The sequence below is a fragment of the Gracilinanus agilis genome, chromosome 2 (genome assembly GCF_016433145.1).
Source record: "Gracilinanus agilis isolate LMUSP501 chromosome 2, AgileGrace, whole genome shotgun sequence".
NCBI lineage: Eukaryota > Metazoa > Chordata > Mammalia > Didelphimorphia > Didelphidae > Gracilinanus > Gracilinanus agilis.
The window spans coordinates 463,180,217-463,193,661 of record NC_058131.1 but is presented as its reverse complement, the minus strand read 5'-3'; the positions used below and the strand labels follow the sequence as shown (position 1 = coordinate 463,193,661).

Below are 13,445 nucleotides of genomic sequence, written 5' to 3'. Positions count from 1 at the left end.
TAGCTAAAGTTCTAAAATCCTGAAACCTTTAAATTCTGATCAAAAAGAAAAAAAATTTGCGGAATTTAATTGTGGTTTTCTCTCCCCTTTGAACAGAATCACATGTTAGAACTAACAGCACTGTCACCTGACATGGAACGTCTGAATGAAGTAAGCTTCAAACTGCCGCTTAGTGACATAGATACAAAGACACTACAAAATCTGAATCGAAAGTGGAGTCAGGCAGCCGCCACAGCTCTGGAAAAGTGCAGGTTAGAAAATCATATCCAGACCATATTATGTCCATCAAGAAAAAATTGATGGCCATGCTTTGTGACATCCTTTCTGTATCATCCTGTCTAACTTATAGTGAACTTCAGGGAACTGGGTCCAATAAAAAATTCCTTCACAAATGTGAAAATTGGATACAGTTTTTAGAGAAGATAGAAGAGTGCCTGAAAATGAACCTGGCTGGCAGACTTGAGGATCTTTTACAGCAACAGAAAACATTTGAGGTAAGGTTAGCAAACCTCTTTACCTCTCATATCCTACCCCAAAAAAGGGATAATTTTCATAAGCAAAATACCTCAAAATTAGGCAAGGCATTTCATTCTTTCACTATAGTACATATCTCTTGGGATCAAATCTACATTATTGTTGTACTTCAGTCACTTCAGATATGTCGGACTTTTGTGACCCCATTTGGAGTTTTCTTGGTAACAATACTGGAATGATTTGCTGCTTCCTTCTCCAGTTCATTTGACAGATGAGGAAACTGGAGCAAACAGGTTTAAGGGACTTGCCCAGGATCACACAGCTAGTAAGCTTCTGAGGCCAGATTTGAATTCAGGTCTTCCTGCCTCCAGACAGGATGCTCTTATCTCCTGGGTGCCCCAAATCCACATTAGACAAGAAGAAAATGGCCTTACCTGGAAGAGATTCCCAATGCCATATTTTTTCTAGTTGTTTACATGCTGGAACTCATTCTAAGTCTTCTGCAAAGGATCAATGTGACCACAATAGTTTTGCAAACATAGTAAATGGGCCTCTTTTGCAAAATTTAAATAGTGCTTAAGGGAACTCAACCTTCCATTTTAGATTTAATTATGGCAGAAGTAAAATCATTTTCATTTTTCCAGTTACAAACATCCATCAAAATATTGAGGAACCTGGACTAAATTTCCATACTATGAGTTTGATAAAACCATCCCTTGTACGGTGGATCTAAAGATAAATCACATTCGGACATCTAGAATTCAAGCATTCTGAATTTATCAGTGCAAAAGAATATGGTTCATGTTTGGTAGCATTTATATTTTCAGTTTAAATTTTAAAATTAGTGGATTTTTAAAAGTTTTTTAAAATTTCAATTTAAATTTTTAATAGCTAAAATTGTGAACTCTAAAATTAGGATCACCAAATTAGATATTTTTTAAATCCCAATTGTATGTTGATATATTAGGGAAACTCTGCATTGGAACATTTATTTGCTAACATTATATTGGGTTTTTGGTTTGTTGGCGGGGGGGGTTTTTGGTGATGGCGAGAATTTTTTTAAGTTAAATTTACTAAACATCTTTAAGGCAGAATTATTTTACAGTATAAAGGAACAGATAAATGCTAGCTATTACCATTATTGGAACAGCTAAGTGGTATAGTGCCAGCCTAAGAATCAGGAGGAACTGAATTTAAATCTGGGTTTAGACTAGCTATATGATCCTGGGCAATTCACCTAACCCTGTTTGTCTCAGTTTTCTCATCATCCAGTAAAATGAACTGGAGAAGGAAATGGCAAATCACTCCATTGTCTTTGCTAAAGAAACCCCAAATGACATTACAAAGAGGCAAATACAACTAAAAACAATTATCATTAGTATTTGCTCTTATTATTAAATGAAAAGAAATGGCCAGGGGATTCCTGACCCACTTTCTTCCCCAGATTACCTGGTAACAGCTTCCTAATCCAGGTCCTAATCTCTTGTTTGCTGCCTCTCACACTTGGTGGGTGCCCAAGACCACACAGGTCTTTCTGTACCCTGATGACTAAATGACCAGACACATTTCCAGCTAGAGATGAGCTAGGGCACATCCAAAGAATTTCACTGCCAATGTTTGCTTGTTTTGCAAATCCTTGCTGTATTAAAGCAAACCTCTTCCTTTGTTAAATGTTCAATGACTTGCTCGTGCTTAATTTCTTCCTAATTCTGAACCTCAACTGAGAAGATTTTGAGCTGAGCCTGCAACATGGGGGATAGAATTTTTTATAGTAAACAGAACAGATTTTTTTTTAAAATGTCATCCAGGGTCTATAAGAAATCTATAAAAATATAAATATGTAAGAGTAATTAACCCCCTTCTGTCTAGAAAACCAGATCTGGAGATGGGAGGTCCTGGATTCAAATTTGATCTTAGACACTTCTATCTGTGTGACCCTGGGCAAGTCACTTAACTCCAGTTGCTTAGCTCTTGCCATTCTTCTGCCCTGAAAATTTACTTAGTATCAATTCTAAGATAGAAGGTAAAAGTTAAAACAAACATGTTAACAACAAATATAATGGGTAGATACAGCTAACAACTAGCTAAATAATTAAGGTATATCAATGTGATAGAACCACTTGTAGTGTTAAAAGGATAAGAGAAATAAGCATAAAAGAAACATGGAAAAATGTTATGTAAATAACATAAGGAGTGTTAAATTAGACCAGCACACACACTAACTGACCATATTATCAAAAACATTTGGGGCCAGCTGGGTGGCTCAGTGGATTGAGAGCCAGGCCAAGAGATGGGAGGTCCTGGTTTCAAATCTGGCCTCAGATACTTCCTAGCTGTGTGACCCTGGGCAAGTCACTTGACCCCCATTGCCTACCCTTACCACTCTTCTGCCTTGGAGCCAATACACTGTATTTACTCCAAAATGGAAGGTAAGGGTTTAAAAAAAAACACATTAGCAACAAAATAAGCAGATAAAGCAGATGAAATATTCTAGTTTTCTAATATCAAATGAATTATTTTCCTTTAGTCTGAATAAAAATGTAAATTGTTCAGAATTCATGTATTTATTTGATTTTTTTGGTTTTACTTTAGAATATCAGATGAATAATTAACATCATTTTCTAATTATTAAATAAAACATAGGTCTAAGTTAACAAAATGAATTATGTTTATTTCATATTTTGAAATATTTACAGATGTTGCAAGCTGAGATTTCTGTAAATCAGCCAATTGCTGATTCTTTTGTCACCCAGTCACTTCAGCTTCTGGATACTCCAGAAATAGAGAAAAGGTAAGATGTTTCTTGTTATATAATAAGAATTCTATAGGGATGGTAATTCAGCAGGTAAAGGGCTTCCATTGAAGTGAATCTTAAAGAAGTCAATGTCTATAAACATCATGTTAGGAAGGCCTCTGTTGGAGTGGGTGGCATAGTCCTGAATATATGGAAAATTAGGTTCTCCTTCTTCACTTGTAATTGTTAAAGTTTCTAAAACACTTTCCACAAAGGTATGTGGGGGGTGTCTGTTTTTATGATAGATAATCAGTTCTGTGGAACCTGAGTTTTACCTATTAAAAATCTTCTTTTCTGAGGTTTTTCCTCCAACACTCTCTTTATGCAATATTACATACAATGTCAGTATAACTAATAAAAACCAGAATCCTTCAGTGCTGCATATGATGGGAGTCCCCCTAATTTATCCTGATTAAAGCATGTACCTTAGAGAATGCATGAAGGCACACTGAGTTCTCCAGGCCACCTTTGGATGTATGTTTCTATTGCTTAAGGACTTTGGAATGACACAGGACTTTTTCAGTCCCCATGGGAGCAACAGGAGAATAGAAGCTATATCAGAGAATTAGCCACTGACCCCAAAATGCTATTCATCAGTAGATTTTAAAAATATAAATTGCATGCTCTTTTTCTTCTCTCTTCTCATCTTCTGATACCATGGAGACTCTTTGAAACTCTCCTTTAGACTTCAAGGGAGGGGGTTTCTACTCGACCTCCAGTAACTTCAAACTTCTCAACAACGTGAGGTAGTTGAAAGACCAAAAACATTTATTTCAGAATTATTATTTAGTCACCTATGCTCTGGGAAAGAAATACAAAGCAGACGATTCAATCAATTTCCTGATATCTAGCCATGTAGTCATTCCTTTGTGTGGTCAGTTGCCATTGCTGCCAAGGTACAAGAGGAGAAAAAGAAATCCAACACCCCCCCCCCTTCCCAGAAATCAGAGAGATTTTGAAAGCCCAGATATTTTCCATAACCATTTTTCTTTGATACCGCATCCTCCCTTGAGTACTACTACTATAACTACTACTACTACTGCCATCAGAGGAACCAAGAGATTACTCTGTCACCCTCAAGTCTTTTTCCCTAGAAATGGCCAGGACAACTCAGCTCCATGTGTACTTCATGGAGTATATTTTAGGAAAAAAATCATAAGGGCTTCCCTAATTTCCCCTCCCCCAATATACATGTAGTTAAAAACCATAGGATTAAAGACTCCTTTACAGGTCAAATCGCCAAAACCTTTGTCTTGATTAAACTTTATATTTTAGTCATCCTGGCAGTTAACAATCTATTATTTTAAAAGACCCTGTAGCAATGGTACCTTTGATCTCCTTGGGAATCCATCCTAATGTTTACACCTGACTATTGGGTTCTTCCTTTTAGTTAACATTATGTTAATTTCTCATGTTGAAGTTAAACCCCATTTACTCTTCACCTGCCTTCTGAGAAGGAAGGAAGTAATCATTTCTACATTATTGTCATCTGTGAGCATTTTCTTCTGCTGGCTAAATCTTGGTCCCTTTAATTTCTGCTTTGCTTGTTTTTTTCCCCCTTTTGAATATCTTTATAGCTTTCTTTGAACCCTGTCCGAGAGAAATTGTTAAATTTTATAGTAAATCACATTCCTTTCTAACTTAACGAATAAATTCAAACTTGTACCAGTATTAATTTTTTTTAACCTGGTCAGAAGGATAAACCAAGATGTATTCTTTCCCATGATAAGGAAAAGTCATCTTCCATCATGGAATATGTTATTTAAAAGAAATTGAAATAGTAGAACTGCGGGAAGCACAATCTTGATGTTTTTGTACAATGGCTGGCCCTCTCAAGTAATCAACCACATTACAGGATGCCTGCCTGTTCATCAGGATTCCATTCAGCTTATTTATAATTGTGATAATCATTCATAGGTTGGCAAACTGTGTTTTCAAGCAGCTTCTGTTTTGGGGAATGTTTGTCACTATGTTGGCGCAATACCAAGATAAACCCAAACACTTCCTCCTGTTCGTTTTTAAAAATTCTATTTGATGATGGGGGCAACTGGGTAGCTCAGTGGATTGAGAGTCAGGCCTGGAGATGGGAGGTCCTAGGTTCAAATCTGGCCTCAGACACTTCCCAGCTGTGTGACCCTGGGCAAGTCACTTGACCCCCATTGCCCACCCTTACCACTCTTCCACCAAGGAGCCAATACACAGAAGTTAAGGGTTTAAAAATGTAAAAAAAAAAAAATTCTATTTGATGCTAATATTTTTCAGAGTTATATAAAATAAAATAGAGGTAGTGTTCTCTAATAGTTAGAGTGTTTGACTTATAATGAGGAACACCTGGTTTCTAATCTCATTTTTTACTCTATGTGGCTCAGTCAACTCCCTGGGACTTACAAAGTCAGACTTGTTGTGATCTTTGCCTATACAGATAATGTACCCAGGCTTCCACTATCATGTTGTTATTGGTTGCCCTTCCAGTAGGGAAATCAATTCCAGCCAAAAATATATTATAATAATACTCAATAAACATTCTGTCTTTCCTAAGAACGGAATTTGTTATGAAACTCACAATGTTGAAAGAGCGGTGGCAAGATGCTACTCAAAGGACTCAACAGAGGAAGATGACCATCAATGAGCGTGTGAAAGAATGGCAACGCTTCAATGCTTCTCTACAGAATGTGACCCATTTCCTTTCTGATACCAACCATTTCCTGTCTGCAGTTAAAAGCCGAGATTGTTTTAGTCTTTGCAAAATTAGAAGTCTTATTCATGATCTCAAGGTATTGCTGATAACAGTAACAATGGAATATATTTTAGGGGCATTGACAGACTTTGGGTTTTCAATTTAGGGGTTTTTTTAAATTATTTTTTTATTTTTTTTTTTCATTTCAAATATCCCAAGCAACAAAGTAGGCTATGGTTAAACAAGAAGAAAATGGGTTGGGTTTTTTTCAGTCAACCCAATATTTGCACCATGAAAAACTAAACAAGATTTTTTATTAAACAAAGAAGATTATTGACTAGTTAGGTAATGTTTTATAGAAACTTATCAACAAGTTGAAAAGCATTTATTTAATGTGTGCCAGGCTCTATTTTAAGTGTTGGGAACACAAAGAAAAGCAGAAAACAGTTTCAGCAACCAGAACTTTATATATAAATATGCTTTTAGACTTGTAATACTATAAATAGCCAATTCTCTTCTACTTTTCAACATACTTTTAGGGAGTTTTTTCCCTTCTCTATTTCAGGTAAATTCTCTTAAGTTATTAAATGTGACTTTTTGTGTTAGAAGAAAGCTACCACTAAAATTAATAATAATAATAATCATCATCATCATCATCATAGATCACTGGAATCTCTGATCCTATGTCTAAGGTGCTACATTTCCAATAAATCCTTAACTGAGTGACCTTCTAAATCCTCATCTGCTGAAGGCTATTTCTAATTTCTCTGGATTTTTTTTTGAACTGCAGTTGGGATTTTCTTTTTTTGTAAGCTTGCTTTTGGTCCTCAGAGCTCAACATAATGCCCTGACACATAGCATTTAATAATCTTTGTGGCCTACCTATGGAATCTGTCTGATCAGATCTTATATTGAAATGAAAAGAATCTCTTTAAGGGGTACATACTTGGGAGTTTGCTTCCTACTTGGTTACATATATAAACCATGAATGTGATGAGGAAATGTAACATTCACACACAATTTAGTCCTTCCTCTCCCTATCTCCTACATATTTATATTATTAAAAATTAAGCACAATTCAACAAGGCAGATACTCAAACATACTCAAAATATTTTGGGCATAGCATAGATCTAAATGAGAGATTTTCAAGCTTTTTGTTCTCAGGACTCCTTTAAAATTTGTAAAAGCGGGGGCAGCTGGGTAGCTCAGTGGATTGAGAGCCAGGCCTAGAGACGGGAGGTCCTGGGTTCAAATCCGGCCTCAGACACTTCCCAGCTGTGTGACCCTGGGCAAGTCACTTGACCCCCATTGCCTACCCTTACCACTCTTCTACCTATAAGTCAATACACAGAAGTTAAGGGTTTAAAATAAATTAAAAAAAAAAAAAAAAAAAAGGAAAATTTGTAAAAGCCATTGAGGACCCCTCTACATTCTTAGAAATTATTGAAGACTTTAAGAGCTTAGGAAATTAGCCTGACATTCTTAAAATATGTATTAGCTCATTTAAAATGACAATAATAAATTATTATATATTAAAAATAACATTTTAATGAAAAATAATTCTATTTTCCAAAACAAAAATTTAGTGAGAAGAGTGGTGGTGGTTGATTTTTATTTTTCAAATCTATTTAACATCTGGACTAATAGAAGACAGTTGTATTCTATCTGATTTTACTTTTAATATTGTTATAGTTGGAGCACATGAAGAAATTCGGTCCTCATACTGATATTTATTAGGGAAAAAAAAGAGGAATATTTGAATAGGAAAATAACTTTAGAATTATCATGAAAATAGTTTTGACCTCATAGATCTCTTGAACTCAGGAACCCCCAGAGATCTGAGAACCACATCTGGAGAGTGATTGACCTAAGTAAATCCTTTTTCTTGTTTTTTAGAACAAAGAAGTACTTCTTCAGAGACGGCAAACTACCTGTGCACTCATCTTAGAAGCAGGAAGAAAGTTATTGACAATAGCTGACCCAGAGACTAAGGATTCCATTGATAGGAAAATCAAGGAATTGCAGGATACCTGGAAGAATAGCCAATTTCGAGTAGCTGAAATGACCAAAGAATTCCAAAGCACTATTGAGGTAAATAGCCCTTTTATTTTATTTTTTAAATCTACAGTATTCAAGCACATTTCATTTCCTTTTTGCTCTTTGATATCTTAGAAAATTCATACTTTGGATCAATGACTTCATAGATGTGGTTATTACTCTCTACAAGTTCAGATTCTAATGCCTCCCACATTCTCTGTGACTTCTTTCTATATGACTTCCACAGAGGATCTGCCTTAATGCACTTGAGACCTTCCTCTTGTTCCTTTTGTTTCTCAGGGTACTTGTTCATCTGTCTGTTGTCTCTAATTCTTGTTATATGACTTACCCATCTTTTTTTTTTAGTTACATGACTGTCAAAAATGTCCTTAGTAAATCATTTTTGGTATTGTGTTGCATCTTTTCGATGGCCATTTCACATAACTCTTTGGCATATTTGTTATTTAATTCTTCCAAGATTATGGTGTCCCATGATATAGTTACACATACTAGGAGAATGTTAGCATTCAGGAGATGAACTTTTATAACTGGGCATTTGGGGGAATTTACTAGTGTTTTCAATCTATTCTAATCTCAATTCTTGTCACACAAATTTATCCAAGATAAACATACCAGTTATTTATCCAAAATTAATTTAAAAGAAGACCTGCCCATTCGGATTTTGATAGCTGTGTGTCACTATATGTGCAAAAATGCATCTTTAAATTCAACTTGTTTTTCTAATATGAATGGCTAGAAAAATCTCAATAATGATAACAGTATTGATAATAATGGTAATGTTAGTCATATAATACTTTAAGATTTGCAGAGGGATTTATAAATATTATGTCATTTCATATTATTATGAATTTCACCAAGGAGGCTTTGTAGTGTTTTACATCTTAATTACATTAGGCCAGTGTCTTCGGTGAAAAGGAACATTTGGAGAACTTGTGTTAATAGAACAGTTTCCTTTTTATTTATTTCATCTTTACACTGAAAGGGACTTTGCCTAATAAAAATACCTTTTGCAAATGATTTTGAGACTTATCAAACAAAGTTATTTCAATGTTAATAGGATAATTTGCTTTTTATCTGGTCCTTACACTGGGAGGAGTAATCCCCAATAAAAATACTGTTTGTCGATATTTTGAGATTTATTCAACAAATGATTTTTTTAGTTGCATCTCTGTAATGGAATTTTGAATGATCTCATTGAATGTAGGAGAGACATCTTATCTGATGAGAGAGAAGCTGTATTTTAATCTACCAAAACAAATTCTTTCTTGAAATTAACAAAGTGGAATCTTATAACCCCTCCCTACTTTAGTCAGTTGTGTAACTATAATGATATGGTATGTTACAGAAAAATGCTATCAAAAGCCTCTTTGTTTTTGTCTCATTTTCATAAAGGATGTTCTCAATATATCATTCTCATAAGAAATTTAGAGATTAAGAGGTCTGGATAAATAGATATGAGAATCATCCACAGAGAGATGATAATTGAATCTATGGGAGATAATGAGATCACCAAGGAAAATTGTGTTGAGGAAGAAGAAAAGATGACCCAAGACAGAGCCTCGGAAAATGGCCTCTATTTACTTTTCCTTTATGTACTTAGGGGCACTTATGGCATTAGATATTTGTATATTTAGTATCTGTGTTGCCTAAAAATAACTTGTTTCCCTAGTTATGCTAATTTATCCCTTTTGAAAGAGTTATAACTCATTTATTTCTTATTTTTACTGTTACATTGCTAAAGGTCATACTTTTTTCAATTTGCACAATGCATAATAAATTCTTCTCCAGTTCCTCATTTTAACCCTGTGAATTCTTGTTTTCCAAGTATATTTCTTGAGAATATTATAATATAATAATAACATGATTATTATTAGATTCTGATTTCTGATTCATTCTGGTACCCCCTTCTATTTTATGGATGCATTAATCCTATCCACATTCATGGTTATGAATATATTTTATATATTTTTCCTCTCTCATACTTCCTTTTGCATTGATGAATGTGGAAAAATAGAAGCAATGATCAACATTTGATGTGTTCTGTCCCTTCTTCATAAGCCCAGGCCCTTTTCTAGTTCTTTTTTACTTGTTTACTCTTTATAATTCCTTCTTTATGTTATACCCTAAGAATTTTATTTGCTAGTGACTATTCTCTCCTTAACTGACCTTCCTACCCTCTCTCACTAACCCTGCCTATTGTCTAGTTGAGTTTAATGTATTTTAACACTAAACTCTTTGTGTATTATCACTCTTTCTTTTTCTAATCCTAATAATATTAAGCAGATATCTGTTCCCCATACTCTACCTTCATGATTGTAGACTTACTCTTGAGCAGTCAAGTAAAATTGTGAGTTTCTCCTTCTTCCTCCATTTTTCTGTAGTATATTTATTTTTCTCTTCCCTTTTATTTCTCCTATTAAAATGAATACAACAGAATAAAATTCTTAGTCTCTTCATCTTTTGAGTTCAAATTTGGCCTCAGGTACTAATTAGCTATGTGATTCAGGGCAAGTCACTTAATCCTGTTTGCCTCATCTGTAAAATGAACTGGAGAAAGAAATGACAAACTAGTATCTTTGTCAAGAAAATCCTAAATGGGGTCACGAAGAGTTAGACATAACTGAAACAACTGAACAGATAGAGCTTTCTAAACACACACTCACACACTGCATTTAAAGACATTATTTTGTTTCAGCCAGGTAGTTCAGGGTATAGAGAGTCAATCCTGAAGACAGAAGGTCTTGGGTTCAAATCTAGTCTCAGACATTTCCTAGCTTTGTGATTCTGGGCAAGTCACTTAATCCCCATTGCCAGCCCTTATCACGCCTTGGAAGTGATACTTAGTATTGATTCTAAGACAGAAGGTAAGGGTATTTTAAAAAAAGTCAAACATCATTTTGAGTAAGGAGTCTATAAATTTCACTAGTAAACCAAGTGGGTCCATGGCACAGAAATTCATTTAAGAACCCCTCTATCGTTTCTTCCTTATTGCTACCCTTTGAGGTCTACCAAGCTTTTTGAGTTCTTATGTCTTTTACATTTTCTACATCTTTTCCCTTAGATTAGATGGCCTCAAAGTTCTCTTCCAGCACTAGCTAAATCTATGATCCCTGGATATCAAGTTGCCAGCTGTCACCTTTCAAGTGTACCTGTCTGGATCATAGTCTTGCTTTGCTTTCTATTTTGCTATGTGTTTGGAAATCAGATAACTGATTCTCATAGAATTATTTAAAAATAATCAAATAGCCTCTGAGTTAAAGGACTTGAATGGAGGTCTCCAGTGATCACAGTGCAAATGGTAAGAGGGGGGGAAAGGCCTGATTCTGGAATCAGAAGACCCAAGTTCATATCTCACCTCTGACATGTATGTAATAACACCTCTGTTAACTTAGGCATTGTCACTTTAACCTTTCTGGGCCTCAGTTTCCTTAGCTATAAAAAGAGGAAGTTAGAATTTAAACTACCACTCTGGCTCTGTGAACCCATAACATTGGTTTTGTGTTTTTGCTTTGTTAAAATTCTGTTTTGAAGCATTTTCCATTCCTCTTTTAGTTCTCTACTATGTTTCTGATGTTTAAATTTCCATTTTTCTGAGTTCTAGATAGGAAATGTTTTTACTTTTATTCATTTATTTTTTCGTTACATTAAAATTCCCAGGTATCTCCCTCCATCTTTCCCTCCTTCCCCTGCCTTGTGCTAGAGAAAGAAATGCTTTTATTTGACTGGATTGTCTACCCAAATTGTATCAGTATTTTACACTGTTTCATTAAATATGTTACACTTTTATATCAGGCAACTCAGTAGTAGAAACATATTCTTCTCATTCATCTGTTGAAATTCTACCATCAACAAATGTTTGTGGCCCATTTCAGGTGCATTGTTCAGTAAATCTTCCCTAACCGAAGTAACCTGCCTGTCCTCAAATTTCTCATAAAATTCCTGGACATCCCTCCTCATTGTATTATTCTCTTCTTTGAATCATTCATACATATCTCTTCTGTATCTGTATATTGTATTGTATTGTGTTATGTTATATCATATCATATTACCTTATGTTATATGTATTTTATATTGTAAACTAGGTCATATCTCCTTTGGATCTAGGTGGCACAATGGATAGAGTTCTAGAATTGCAATCAGAAAGATCCAATTTCAAATCCTGCCTCAGACTTTTACTAGCTGTGTGCAAGTCACAACTTCTCACAGCCTCAATAAAATGGGGATAATAATGGCACCTACCACACAGGGTCATTGTGAGGGTTAAATGAAATAACATACTGAAAGTGCTTTGCAAATCTTAAAGTACGATATAAATGCTAGCTATTATTATTACTCATTATTATTAGATCTCCTCTCCCTGACACATTGTCTAACACATTTTTATGCAAAGAAAAGGTTATATGTTTATTAAAGATACTAAAATTGGAGATCACCTTTGGCCATTAGAATGTCTAAGTAATTATTGGTTAATCAATCATCAAGAGTCATTGTTGTTTAGTCATTTTCAGTATTATCTGTCTTTTGTGACCCCTTTTGGAGTTTTCTTGGCAAAGACACTAGTTTGCCATTTCCTTATCTGGCTCATTTTACAGAAGAGGAAATTGAGGCGAAGAGATAAATGATTCACCCAGGGTCACACAGATAGTAGAGATCTGGCAGAGGCCAGATTTGAACACAGGTTTTCTTGACTCCAAACTCTGTGCTATATCCACTGCACCACCTAGTTGCATTTATTAAGCATTTACTGCTTTTTAACCCAGTGTATGTAATTCACAATGGTCTTAGTTCTTTCTTTAGATTATAATTTATTTAAGATGAAGGATTGGGATTCTTCATGTTTTGTAAAACACATTTAATACAAAAAAGCACAGAATGAATGGATTTACTCATTAACTAGGCTATTCATGATCTCTCTTTATAATGTTTTTCAAACAGACCTGGGACCACTGTGAAAAGCAAATCAAGGAGTTGGAAAGCCGACTGCACACTTTAAAGGCAAAAATTAAAGATCCTCTCCCAGAACCATACGAGGAGCTCTATAAAGAAAAGGAACTGATTAAGGTATTGAAAAATGAGCCATTTTACAAAATAATTTCTTAGATGTTCTCTAAATCTTTGAGATGCTTAATTCTGCCCTCCTGTTTTCTCCAGTCCAGCTGATGTTCCTTATTATATTGAGAATACTCATCTTCCTGTCTGACATGACACTCTGATCTTTGTAGAAACTGAAATTTTGATGTTTTGTTTTGTTTTTTTTTCAGATTAAGGTGTAGAAATGACTTTTTTTTTTAAGAACAAAAATTAACTTTTACTAACTCTGAGGATTTGGGCATTTTGTTCAACTAATCCCCAAAGCAAAAAGAGTCCCTGAGCTTATTCTGAAAGTTATTAATTTATCACAAACTTTAACTCTAAAGTAAAAAGAGAAAAGGGACATTTTT

The 13,445-nt window shown here is 34.7% G+C and overlaps 1 protein-coding gene across 1 annotated transcript in view; it reads left to right on the top strand.

Moving 5' to 3' along the window:
• SYNE2 (spectrin repeat containing nuclear envelope protein 2) overlaps positions 1–13,445 on the top strand; it is a 419,774-nt gene that overhangs the window by 347,363 nt on the left and 58,966 nt on the right. The window contains exons 96-101 of the mRNA XM_044664857.1: positions 97–251; positions 350–494; positions 3,171–3,265; positions 5,808–6,042; positions 7,843–8,037; positions 12,940–13,065. Of these exons, the coding sequence (XP_044520792.1) occupies positions 97–251; positions 350–494; positions 3,171–3,265; positions 5,808–6,042; positions 7,843–8,037; positions 12,940–13,065 (951 nt within the window). The remainder of the gene's footprint in view (positions 1–96; positions 252–349; positions 495–3,170; positions 3,266–5,807; positions 6,043–7,842; positions 8,038–12,939; positions 13,066–13,445) is intronic.